The sequence below is a fragment of the Eupeodes corollae genome, chromosome 3 (assembly GCF_945859685.1).
Source record: "Eupeodes corollae chromosome 3, idEupCoro1.1, whole genome shotgun sequence".
NCBI classification, from domain to species: Eukaryota; Metazoa; Arthropoda; class Insecta; order Diptera; family Syrphidae; genus Eupeodes; species Eupeodes corollae.
This window is the reverse complement of record NC_079149.1, coordinates 11,106,757-11,120,756: the sequence shown is the minus strand read 5'-3', so window position 1 is coordinate 11,120,756 and position 14,000 is coordinate 11,106,757. Positions and strand designations below refer to the sequence as shown.

The 14,000-nt window shown below is 34.7% G+C and overlaps 1 protein-coding gene across 12 annotated transcripts in view; it reads right to left on the bottom strand.

The window, feature by feature from the left end:
* Positions 1 to 14,000, bottom strand: part of LOC129949110 (protein NDRG3) — a 151,183-nt gene that overhangs the window by 32,772 nt on the left and 104,411 nt on the right. For 7 of the 12 annotated variants that reach the window (XR_008782004.1, XM_056060357.1, XM_056060364.1 and 4 more), the window contains 5 exons: positions 9,004 to 9,102; positions 8,021 to 8,211; positions 7,825 to 7,945; positions 708 to 1,272; positions 556 to 640 (listed from right to left, as the gene is read on the bottom strand). Coding sequence is in view for 11 of the 12 variants with exons in the window: in XM_056060357.1 (XP_055916332.1) it covers positions 556 to 640; positions 708 to 1,272; positions 7,825 to 7,945; positions 8,021 to 8,211; positions 9,004 to 9,102 (1,061 nt within the window). In the remaining variant the exon portion in view is untranslated. The remainder of the gene's footprint in view (positions 1 to 555; positions 641 to 707; positions 1,273 to 7,824; positions 7,946 to 8,020; positions 8,212 to 9,003; positions 9,103 to 14,000) is intronic. The other 5 variants (XM_056060361.1, XM_056060360.1, XM_056060368.1 and 2 more) reach the window with 2 other exon arrangements.

The window sequence follows — 14,000 nt, the reverse complement described above, 5'->3', positions numbered from 1 at the left end:
ATGTACAAATTGATTGATTGATTGTTTTGTGTTTATTTATTTATTTAGTGTAAATAAAACATTTAAACACTATTTTTTTTTTCTTTCATAAATATAAACAAAATGTATTTTTTTGTTTGGTATGTATGTTTCTTTTTTTTTCTAACAAATGAGAGAGAAATAATGTGATAAAGATAAAGACACACAATGGAACTTGAAATAAAAATGTGAATAAATAAAACATAAATATAAACAAATTGTGAAGACACAAAACAGAACAATTTTACAACAAATAAAAATAAAACTAAAACAATGATTTCTGTATTTTGTAAATTGTTGTAGTTGTTGTTTTTGTGTGTGCTCTCTCACTAGTATATTCTATGTTTTGTTTGATTGTTTATTTTTTAATTTAAATGATTTAATGTTTTTTGCAAAGATTAATAATTGTTTTTTTAAATATACTCTGATGCTTTGATTATCATGAAGTTTGTAGAAGAGTTGTAGTAGTTTGTTGTTTTTTTTTTTATTGTAGATGAATCTATTATTTTTTGTTTTGTTTTTTGTTCTAACACTTACCGTATCCCTCGCCCTGGAGGAACAACCGGAAAGCTTCGGCAACCTTTGCTGGTTGCTCTTCTAGAACCATTGCGCAATCGGAGATCTTAAAAAAAACGAAATAAATGGTATTGAAATCGACATTGAAAATGAGAAAAAAAAGAAAGACTAACCTTCATCCATGTTGATGTGGCAGGGTCTAAACGTGTATTAAGGGTAATGGTGTCTTCAACATGGGGTGACAAGGCTCCGGTGATATTCATAACTGTCATCTTCAGGGTTGTTATAGCTGCTTGCTGCCCTGGAGTTGGTGGTGGTGATCGGGTGATATTTAAATCATTACGACTAATGTACGAATTAATGAACATTGCCAAATTGGCCGGATTGACGTTATTTTCAAAATGATGTTTGTACATTTGTACAAGATCATGATTGCGTTCTTCGGGATTGCGACCAAAATGATGCCACATTAAGTAATCAACAACTCCTTGGGTCATGCCTTTCGTACGCAAGAAACGAGCATTGAAACTCTGATAGCCCCATTCAATCCAACCCGAAGTTGTTGATACACAATTGATAAGGCAGAGACCGGCTACCTTTTGGGGATTTTGATGAGCAAAACGAGCCAGAATATTGGCTCCAGCCCCTACACCAAATCCAATGATGATCTTCAAGTTGAAGTGTGACATCACAAAGAGCAATTGGGCAGCTAATTCGTCCATTGTTGGGTAGACATAACTGCCATACGAAAAAGAGAAAAAAAACGTTATTTTTGAAGTGATACAAATTAAGGGAATATAAGGATTAAAATATAAGGATTAAAGTTGAGGGTATGAACCAAGTTTAGAGATTTTGGGGTATAGAATCTTTTTTTTAGCTGAATAAGAAGTTTCGATGGTCTATGCCAAAACAGTTGAGACTGCCAAACAGTGTTGACATTTCTAGGCCTGCAGACTTGTACACACTTGAGGAGGGGACGGATGAAGAGAATTAGCTATGTTATAAGCATTGATAAATTTTGTTGGCCAACGTTTTACGAAGTCCAGTGAGTTGGGTTTAAGCTGTTTATCTTCTACATATAACTGAACTTAAAGTCACAAAAGAAACCGTTGAAGAAGCAATTGGTTGAGTATGGGGGAAGTATTGACGAGATAAAGTGTTTAAAACTGTTTGTGAAAAATTGACAGAAATTCGTATATATTTAGATCTTAGCAGTTCTGTTTTCATCAGTCTTATGAAGTATTGAACTCTTGTTGAATAAGGTAAGAGTCATGCATCTCAAATTTATCATGGTCTTCAAAACCTTGGTGTCGTTAGCGTAAATTTAGGTATGGAAATACTTAATAATCAGTTTCATGTCGTCATTGGTGAAGATAAAAAGAAATTGACTTAAGGGGCTACCTTGAGGTATACCAGAGAGAAAGCAAAATGAAAGCGAATATTTAACAAGACCTATTCCAAGCCAAAAGTAGAAACGTTAGAGCGTATTCGATTGTTGGATATTTTGTTAAAGGTCAAGCTAAAATAAGTGATAAGATGCGGACACCAATTCCACAAGTTTAGTAGTTTTAGAAATAAATTTCTGAAAATCATATTCTTTCGGAGTTATGAAAGTTTTGCAATGAATATTTAAAATATCGAGCAAGATATTTTCACACAATTTGTGGAATGTGGAACAATTTGGGAATTGGGCGACAGTTCTTATACTGCCAGCAACCCTGAAAGAATTTTAAGTCAACATTCAAGCGACCATTGAAGATTTAGTAAAAATTGGAAGCTCTTTAAAAACTGAATGTTGTTCAAAAACTGTGAACGTGAATAATGTGGAAATTATTGCATAAAATTCATTGATAAATATCATTAAGTTTCTAATGACTTAGGTTTTCAATTTAATAAGCCGCTGCGAATCTTAAAGGGAACATTGCAAAAGTATAAGCGTTTCAATGTGTCTTCTTGGAGAGGTTCCAACACTTTCCTCTCGAATGCATACGAATCGAAGACATTAAATAAATTTTCAAAGATATTTGCTTTGCTGGGTAATGAAATGGAAAGAACTTTATGCTGAGTCTCAAGACGAACAAGATAATAAGTCAACAAGAGAGGTAAGATATTTTGAACTCGGTGAAGGGATTTACTTGCTATGTCATTATAAATAAATTTGGTCGCGCTAGAGATTGTAGAGAACTAGAATCCAGTAACTGGGAAAGATTGAATGTTGTAAGACTTTCAACATTCGCGCTGTACGGCTATAGAACGGCGTAGAGCAACGTAATTGAATTAACGATGTTTTAGTCACCAAATAATTTGAATACTGTCCAAAAGATTTATGTAAGCTACAGAAGCATCAGATGGGAATTATAATAATTTTTGGACGTTGGCAGAAAGATTCTTGCATCACCTCAGGAAACTCAAATATTAAGCGTCATGGCAAAATCGTGTGATACTTCTGCAAGAGGTGATTGGAAATACAAAGTGGCAAATGTGGTATGTTATGTTTTAACGACAGTTGGTAAAATGTTACTGTTAAATGTTACATTCCTCATTTTAACAATGTTGTCGTCACACTTTGAAGAGCAAGCTTGTGAATTTAAAAACGCATACGAAAAGCTGAGGATTCTATCGTCAGCGAAAGTAAAGGAAGTTACATGTTTCAGACAGAAAATCATACAAATGAAAAAGAATGTCGGAGACAGAACAGAACCCTGAGGTATGATTTGATTGTATATAATTTCATTACACGATTTATGTATATTCCGTTATTATAAGCATTCTCTAGTGGTAGCCCAATCTGATCCATTTAAAATTACAATTGTTTTCTGTACTGATAGGGATGGTTTGCCAAAGTACACTCTTCCTTGTTGGTAATTGAACACACACAGACGAAATGAAAGCAATACTCTTTAGCTCTCAAGTTACATAAATTGCGAAATTGGTCAAAGTTTCCGTTGTATGGTTTTCCATTTAAATGTAGAAGTTCGCATCTTGATTTAAAAATGAGGGAAACATCTTTATAGGAAGAAGAATCTTGGATGTAGTGCTTGTCACACAAGTTATAATTAAGCTGGCTATAGAGTAATCTGCTCTCCGATTGAAGGGCATTTTCAATCATCTGATTTCGGTTATATTCTTTAAGTTTTTGAATGATTTCGTAGAACTTAGTTATCATCTGAACAATATTCTTGAGATTGATCTACCCAACTTCTCCACAGCAAGCAGCAATGTTATCCCGTATCCTCATCCACAAGTCCTTATTCCGAATTTCGTAGAGCATGATTAGCTTACATAACCGAGTTTCCCATAGACCAAGCACTTTAATTAAATTATCAGCCTAAAACTTTAGACTTAAAGTAAAAAGTTTTGGCAGGCTTGTTTCCAAATAAATTGAATAGTTTGGTACTGTTAAGGGAATATTGAATATTTTCTTAAAGAAATAACTTTGAATTTTTGAAAATATCTTCGCAATGACATTCATTAAGCATATGTGCCGGTAGTTTTCAACTGCATTTAGATCACCTTTCTTATGGTTTGGAAAAATTATCGATTTTTTAAAAGAGAACGGCACATCAGCATTATCAAAAATCTTATTAAAAAGTGTATGTAGATGGTTATAAGAGGAAGGGGTTGATTTTCAAAATATTCGTAAGGTAGCCCATCTTCACCTGGGGCTTTTCCGTCCTTGGCTCTTTAAAGAACGAGTTGTATTTCATTGACTGATATAACCGCATCCAATATATCATCACAAACGAGCGGCTGTGCGTATGAGAAAGTAGTTGTTGGGTTGATTTGAAAAAGATTTTTGAAATATTCAGATAGATCATCAGCAGAAACACTTAAGCCTATAGAGTTCTACTTATTTAATAACTTACTTAAGGTGACGCTACAGTCCCGTGCGAACTGGGGCCTCACCCAACAAACTTCTCCATCTAGCTCGGTCCCTAGCTAGATGTCTCCAGTTTCGTGCTCCAAGTTGGGTGAGGTCACCTTCCACTTGTGCGCGCCACCTGATCCGAAGGCTTCCTCTACTGCGCTGTCCTGTGGGTGCGGATTCGAATACTTTCCGGGCCGGAGCATTGGTTTGCATGCGCTCTACGTGACCCACCCATCTAAGTCGTTTGACTTTTACCCTTCTGGCTAAGTCTACGTCGCTGTACAGACTGTACAGCTCGTCGTTCCATCTTCTACTCCACTCCCCTTCGATGCATACGGGACCATAGATCACACGAAGAACTTTTCTCCCAAGGTGCTTTCATCCACTTTTGTCATAGTCCATGCTTCTGAACCGTATAGCAGGACGGGGATGATAAGGGTCTTATATAAAAACACTTTGGTCCCTCGAGAGAGGACTTTACCACTCGATTGCTTTCTTAGCCCAAAGAAACAGCGGTAAGCAAGAGTTATTTTTACTTTGATCTCAGCGCTGGTGTTGTTTTCTGCGTTTACAGCGGAGCCTAGGTAGACGAAGTCCTTGACTACCTCAAAGTTACGTCTGTCGATTGTGACGTTTTGACCAAGACGTAGGTGATGTATGTCCTTTCTTGACGACAGCATGTACTTTGTTTTGCCCTCGTTAAACGTTAAACCCATTTTTGCCGCCTCTGCCTCAATACTCACAAAAGCCCCATTGACATCACGCTGAGTTCTTCCGATTATGTCAATGTTAGCAGCATATGCTATTAATTGGACAGACTTTTGAAAGATAGTGCCTCTAGTGTTGACGTGTGAGCTCTGCACTATTCTTTCAAGGACAATGTTAAAAGAATCAAATGACAGCGCATCACCTTGTCTTAAATCTTTTTTGACATCGAAAGGTTCTGTTAAGTTGTTTCCAACCTTTATGGAGCAGCGTAATTTCTCCATGGTCATCCTGCACAAACGAACTAGTTTGGCAGGGATGCGAAAAGTAGACATGGCTCTATACAGCTCGTCCCTGTAGATGCTGTCATATGCGGCCTTGAAATCGATGAAAAGATGGTGGGTGTCGATTTGGTGTTCTTGGGTTTTTTCCAGGATCTGCCGTAATGTGAATATTTGATCAACTGTGGACTATCCTGGTCTAAAACCACACTGATAAGGACCTATCAGGTTGTATACGATGGGCTTTAGACGTTCACATATTACGGCAGAGAAGGTTTTATTTTTTCAGGATCGGGCAAAAAATACTGAGGTTCCATTCATTGGGCATGCTTTCTTCCGATCATATCTTACAGATAGTTGGTGCATGCTCCTAACCAACTTATCTCCAGCTGCTTTAAGGAGCTCGGCATTCAAGCCATCCGCTCCAGCGGCTTTATTAGACTTCAGCTTAGATACAATCTTTACTTGGTCTAAGTCGGGAGGACGGGATTGTTGGCTTTCGTCGTCTATGTTGAATGGATCGTCCTGCCTGGCAGCGGAATTCAGTTCTTCGTCGCCGTTATACAGTCTGCAGAAGTGGTCCTTCCATATCCTCAGCATTGACGGTTCCACTATGATGTTTCCACTTTCGTCTTTGCAGCCTTCGGTTCTAGGTTTATGTGCCTGTGAATTTCGTTTAACCTGTTCATAAAACTTTCGAACTTCATTCCTGATTTTAAACCTCTCAACATCTTCGACCGCACGCAGCGTTCCTCTCGTCTTTTCTGCTCTCGTCCTTTTATGCAGTGCCGCTTGGCGTGGCTATAGAGTTTTGCTAGCCGTTTATTTCTTTTGCAATTTTCCTTAACTGTTTTGTGTTTTTGAGTCGACTGAGTGGTTGGGCTTGTATGGATTCAAAATTACTTTTCTTATACTTCTCACTCGCTTGTATGAACCATTTTCGAATTTGATCACAAGAACATCTGCGGAAAGCTTTCAATAGTGCGAATGATTTTTTCTGCCTTTAAGACATTCTGTAATAAACCGTTTTGAGCAAAAGAATTCATTGTTTTTGGATTGGGGTTAATTGCAGAACATCTTATGGATTCTGTTAATTGAGTTGTGAGTGCGGAAGTTGACAAATTAGTTGGAGGGGTGTGTGGAAGGTAATCACTTCAATAGTGTTGATATATTTCTAAATTTGGGGTTTTCTATTTTAATCGGGGCATCAAACTAAGGGATCTCTGTTGCGGTTAAATGTAAGATTTCCATTGAATTACTAATGGCTTATGATCAGAAAATTGTTTCCTCAAAACTTCAAATTTGTATATAACAGGGATCCAATCGTTATTTACCATGAAGTAATCAATCACCGATTTGCCTGAGCCACCAACAAAAGTGAAATGCCCTTCGGTGTCACCTTCCGTTCATCTATTCAAAATATCATACATTTGTAGCATTTCTAATAATCTCATTCCGTTTTGATTGTAGAAATTATCCTTAGATGTTCATTTTTAATAATTTGATAGTGCTGAGTTAGAAAAAGCCATTCGGGTTGTTACTTGGTTATCACTCATTCTAGCATTGGATTCACTAACCAACATTACGTTTTTGCTCGATAGATCACACATTTGCTGAATCTGTCAAGGTCTTCGGTCCATCTGTTTCAATTTATATAAAAAGGAACAATAAACTAATTACGTTTTTTTAAAAGCTCAACGAAAATGTTATCTTGGATTTCCACAAAAAGTACATGACTGAAGTGTTGATGTTTGTATTCCATACAGGCATCCACCGCTTGTACGACCTCTTGATGATGTTTTGGTTGCCGGAATCCAAAAAAGTTTATATCCGTTATTTCTACTATTCTGTGAGATAAATTTATGAGAGTTTTTAGGGATTTCCATCTCTGACAACATTACTCGCACATAGGAATGGTTGAGAGTCACTAGGCCCTGATTCTTCATGGACTGTTGCACCACCTAATTTTATTTGGGGGATTACTTTGAACTATTGGCGGATAGAAAGGACTAAGCTATATATTTGTTATTTTTCTAAGTATAAAAGCTTTTAATTTCACTGTGTGTCCCTTGATTTCTTCGATATTTCCGAAATCAAATGGAGTAGGACAAAAGTAAGTATTTCATAAATCAAAAAGTAAGGTAAGAATTTTCAACTTTGTGAAGCAAAAAAAAAAAAAAAAGAGAATTCAAGTCAAAGGAAAGCTTTAAAAACTATATAAGATATTCAAAAGTCTCGAATTCCAATCCACTTCTCTATTTTTGTTCTCCTTGAAATGGAAGGTATACGTAGTAAAATACCAAATAATTTATAGTTTTTCTTAAAGTTTAAACCAGTTTAAAAAGTCATTTCTTCCTCAAGCGTAAAAGAAAGTAAATAAAATCTCACCACGCTACTAAAGTCCATGAAAAAAAAACTTCACAGTATTTAACTTACTCTTCTGGTAGAGTTGGTGCACCGTCTTCTTGACCTGGTGCAGTTACATGATACACACAAAAGTTATTCAATATCTCCCGCATTTCTGGATAATTGAAAAATCCAGAGAAACTCGTTGCATCTAAAAAAAAAAGAAAAAAATAGTGAAATAGTGAAATAGAATTTATTAAAAACAAAATAAGATTTTTGTACTTACAGTTCAATCCTAAATCATGATAGGTCAATATAGCTGACTTCTTTGGATCACCTTGTACTGCTACTTGAATTTCACCTTTATCCGTTGGAATACGCTTCTGCTCACAATGGTCAACAATAGAATCACGTCGATTGAATTGCAATTGAACCGAACGTAATTCAATATCATCCATTGGATCAACTGGCATTGTCCTATAAAAATAATGTTTTCATAGATAAAATAAATTGTATTTATGATATTCAAACATATATCGCATATACACCTCCCCCTTTAGTGGTTAGACGAACGAGGGGGAGGTGGAAGTTATAAGACATAAGACAGATTTAATAATAATTAAAGACATAACTTAACTCCAGTAAAAAATATAGAAAAATACTTAAAATAAGAAGACTTAACACGCACTTAGATATTTTTTTTAAATTCTACAATTGGACAATCCGATGCTTCCAGCATTGGATATGGAACTAGGGTAGGTTCTTATAAAGTTTATATCTTTTTAATAATTCCATTTCTACAGAGTTTTGTTGATGTTTAAAATTACTTATTTCATGCGCTTTAAAAGTGCAGCTACAGTGTTTTTTTTATTTTTTTTTATATCATTTTATCATCAGTGAAGTGGAGGAAAATAAAATTTAATAAATCCAAAAAAAAAGTTAAGGACAAACAATTCTCTCTTGTGGCACTTCACCTCATTACATCAATAGAAGGGGATGAAAAGTTTGTCTTTCTTTTATGCCATCAAGAGAGAAAGAGAGACAGAGGTATGTAGGTAGGGTAGGGAAAAAAGTTTAAATTGTTTTTAAAAAGTTTATTTTCTTCTTTTTTTTTGTTAAAATCTCAAGGAAGAAAATTACAAAAATAAAAATAAAACACACACAAAAATGTATCCCATCGCTTGTTTTTTTTTTGAGGAATTTCTTGTTTCAAAAATTTACAAAAACATTAACAAAAATACAAACACAAAATAAAAACACCTATCTTACCCAAGTAAACGTGCCTCCTCGGCAGTGTGTGCTGGTGCTGATGGCATCTTAGTGTTCAGTAGTGTCTTACCAGTTTTGTCCCGATCTCTGAAATAAATACTATAAACATGCAAGCAAAGGATCTTTCCAAAAACAAACAAAAATTTTGTAATTTTTTTAATTTTTTAAAAATCTAAAACTAAGTTTATGTATGGTTTTATTAATTTTACGAAAATTAATTGTTAATTTTATGAACTTTTTTATTAATTACATTTTTTTTTAAATCAAAGACTTAGTAATAGAAAAAGAAAGAAGAAGAATTTAGCGAAAGAAGAAAAGCCAACATAAAAATAAAGTCATATAGTGTGTAAATAGTGTAAAAGTGGTGGAAGAGATTTAGAAAGGATGGATAAATAAAGTAACAACTCAAACAAACATAAAAAAGGAAAAGAAACAAACAAACATACAAAAGAAAACAAGACATAAAATAAGTAGGCGTCATCCTGGAGAGGATATTTTATATTTTATTGTTAGCATTTTATTTAAACCAAAAATAAAATAATAACAACAAAAAAAAAAGAATTCATCGCAAGTGCGGTCATAATAAAATTTATGAGCCAAATGTTGTTTCTTTGAATGTGTGTTTATGGATTTTATGACGGATTTTTGTCTTTAGCTTGAAGCGGAATGGAAACTTGTCGCCGCCAGCCTCAGCAGTTTCCTAAAAAGGATATAGCCAAAGCCTAAGCCAATGCGAATTGAATTAGGCAATACTTTTAGAGTAGTATGGTTGGAAGGATATTAAGAAAACAAAAGGACAATGTGGATGAGTAGTGTCGTAGTCGTAGTAAAGTGGATGACGAATCGTGCACGAATTAGAACTCAAAAATACATATTTTTGTATTTTGTGATGTGTAATGTGTGTGTGTTTTTGGTTTGTTTTTAGTAGCTGAGCAAAAACAAGAAACAGCAAACAACAATTACAAAAAACAACAATTTTTATAGCCGAGACTCAAACCACAAAGCACAATAATTTCTTACACATAAATTATAACAGAAAATAAGTAACAAGAATCATAATGAGCAATTTTTTCTCCAATCAAACTTACATTTTGAGACTTTTTTTCAGATTTCTGGAGCCTTTTAAAGAGATTTTTTTGATTTCGTAGTAAATTCTTCTTGGGGAAATAATTAAGGTCAATATTAGGGACATACATATTCTGATGTATTTGTTTTACCAAGGGAATAGCTTTCTAAGATTTCCAAAGAAAACAACAAGAACTCAAGGCTAAAATCGGGAAGTGTAGATGTAGTTTTAGAGATATAAGCTTTTCAATAGACTTTTACTTCTTAGCTTAATGGATATAAGTAAGGAGTTTAGAAAACTTTGGTTATTTTTCGGTGGTAAAGTTGAAAAAGTTTTACTTTTTTTCTTGTTTTGTTTGATTTTATTGACTTGACTTTTGTTATGAGTAAGTGAGTGAGTGGAGTGATTGAATTACAAAGAAATGTGTGTTTGAGGTGACCATCCGTAGTATTGAGTAACCTAACATGTCCTTGGGAAAAGAAATAATGTTATTAAACTTTGACATATAATAATTAGCTTTGTTATCATCAATCATGATTGATGATTTGGGTTGATTTAACCTTGATAAGAATTGGTTTGTTCTCTTATTGACGGTTGAATTTTGACAATCGTTCAAAATATTGAACAAAAATAAAGTTACTTTAATCGAATTTAGTATTGGTGGAAGTTTTTTTTTCAAGAAATAGAGTTTTTGCGGCGATAAGGTGAACAATGTTAATTATGTATAAATAAACAATATCCATTGAATAGTTCATCAATTTGTATAATGTTGATGATTTTGTAAAATTTCACCATCATGTATTTCCATTATTGAAACCAATCATTGAAAATTTTCCAGCAGGTTGAAAATCGCGATCATTGAAATGTATATCATCGAAAATTGCTATCATTGAAATGAAATGAGAGTACTCAATTGAGGTTAGAGTTGATTATTAAAAGCAAAAATAACTGATACTCTTGAACTAGTTTATCGCGTGGTCTTCAGGCATTTGTGAATCAAAAGCTGTTTGAAATTGAAGAAGGAATTGTTTATGGCCCATAGAAATAAGCGACTAAGATCCTGTTTCTAAGTTAAGGGTTATTTTGTAGCTATTATCTTTTTGGCAACACTGGTTTAAACAACTGACGCATGTTTCGTGTTTTGTTTCACTGTCAAACATCTTCAGTTTGGTCTATGATTTAACCTTGAATAGTCTTCCAAACGAATAGCACTTGCAAATTATTGAATTTTATTACCAAAATGCGTGTTCTGTTAAGAAAGTTCATCGCGCGCTTCTTCCATTTTAAAGTCAGTTTGATCGACCCACTGAAGCGGCTATTCGGGCTTTTGTGACTAAATTTCGCAAGAAATTTACATTGTTGGACATTAAACCACCAACTCACTTATGAAGAGTGCAAACTGAAGAAAATATTGCAGCTGTGTCGGCCAGTGTTAGGGTTGACCATCAATTATCAATTCGTTGCCGTTCGCAACGATTGGGCCTCTGTTACTCAACAACGTGGAATATTTTGAAGGAAGGATTTAGGTGTGATGTCTTTCAAAATAAAGCTGGTGCAAGAATTGAAGCCGAACGACCTTCTGCAACGTACCATTTTTTGTGAATGGGCTCTTCGAAAGTTGGCCGAAGAACCACTTTTTTACCAAAAAAAAAATTTGTTCAGCGACGAAGCTCATTTTTGTCTCAATGGGTACGTAAATAACAGAATTGTCGATTTTGGAATAAATATCAGCCAGAAGCATTGCAAGAGCTACCAATTCATCCAGAAAAAGTCACAGTTTGATGCGGTTTATGGGCTGGTGGCATTATTGGACCGTACTTCTTCAAAGATGATACGAATCGAAATGTAACTCATGGTGAGCGGTACCGTGAGATGATAGCCAACTTTTTTTGGCCAAAATGCAAGAGCTTGACTTGCATGACATGCAGTTTTAACAAGACGGTCCCACATGCCACACAGCACGCTCAACAATGGTCTTATTAAGAGGTGAGTTCGGTGAACAGTTTATTTCACGTTTGGGACAGATCAATTGGCCGCCTAGATCATGCAATTTAACGCCATTAGACTATTTTTTAAGGGGCTATGTTAAAGCTCATACCTATACAAACGCATTGGGAAACAACATTGAAGCATTTATTCGTGAGGTATCGGCCGAAATGTTAGAAAGATTAAACCAAAATTGGACTAAGCGGATGGACCATTTGAGGCGCAGTCAAGGTCAACATTTGCATGAAATAATCTTCAAACATTAAATTATATGGACCGTACTATCGATTCAAATAAACATTTCATGCATTTTTCTGAATTTTATGTGTTTTTTTTTGAAAACTTTCCTATAGCTTTTAAAAAATCACCTTTAACAATCCGTCATATTTGACAAGAAATTCAATTTTGTTATTAATTTGAGAAAAAAATTTTTTTTTTGTCCACCGTATTCCATTTTTTTATTTTGATGGGAAACACTTGATAAATTTTGCGTTTAACAACCTCGAAAAAACTTTTATAGACATTTCAGTCAAACAGATATATGAAATTTTTGTCGGAACCGTCATTTTGAGTTTCGAAAATTGTGCATCAAGAAAATCTTTTCATAGAAATTTTGGTCAAAAAAGATACAAAAAAAATTTTGTCGGATCCGTCATTTTGACAATTTGACCTCAAATTTCTGGTCAGTGACCGTCAAAACCTATATATTTAAATATTGATGGTGATGATTGATCGAAAAAAAAAGTTATTCCGAGATAAATTTTCTAAGAACTTTAAACGCATTTATCTCGAAACGGTGTTTTTCGTTATGGCTTGATCTTTCGATCTGATTTTAATCATGTAAAGTATTCTTGAGAGTACATACTACATACTGGGAACTGCACCTAAAATGAGCTTTAATATAAATAAGATCAATATTTTCAAACGACGATATAGTAAAACAATTAATTTGACGAAAATTTAATTTTCAATTCCAAGCGTCAATAATCCAAAAGATGTTTTGTCAAAATGTATTAAAATATATGTAGATAAGAAAGAAGTCTCCATTTTAAATTTTATCAAAATGAATTCAATTACAAAACTGGAAGTTCCTAAGTCTCTTCATTATCTCATTAACAATCGACACGTGAAATGATCGATTTGATCGATTTCGAAAACTTCGAAATTGTTTCGAACTGTCAGAACTGAAGGATCATTCATTTTTATTTTGTTTCTGCAGTCAAATTTTTGCTCTTTTGCATTTGGATGCAACATTATTGGCAATTTTAAAATGAAAAAAGGAAGCAGAATTCAAGAGAATTCATCATCATCAGGTCCTCTAACCCCGTATGGGGCATAGGGCGTCAAAAAAACGTCTCCAGCCTTCTCGATCTGCAGCTAGATACCTTAACTGTGGCCACGTCTTTCTCTGGATGTTAGCTTCCGATAGCACTGTAGATTTCCATGTTGTTCTTGGTCTTCCAACTCGCCGTGACCCCTGAGGATTCCATTCAAAGGACTGCTTCGCAATATCATTGTTTGGTTTCCTCAGTGTGTGACCAATCCATTGCCATTTGCGCTTTCTGATGTCGATGTTCAAGCGCTTCTGACCTGTCCTACGCAACAATTCCTGGTTAGATATTGTTTGTGGCCAGCGAATTTAAGGATGTGACGCAGACAGCGGTTGACAAAAGCCTGCGATTTTCTCGAGATGTTGGCCGAGAAATAGAACCTTTTATAATACTTTCATCGATTCCTTTAATTTAAAAACTTGCTGGAACCCTCCGATTCCTAGCAGAAGGAAGATATCAAAGATCAATTCACAGAAATAAAAAAATTGATTTGAATGCGTTCAAAAAATGGAACAAACCGAAATACAGAACATCCATTTGCATGTTCGAAAATTCAATTCACAATAACGAATTGTTGAACACTCAAATTCACTTTCGCAAAGTGAAATGCAGAA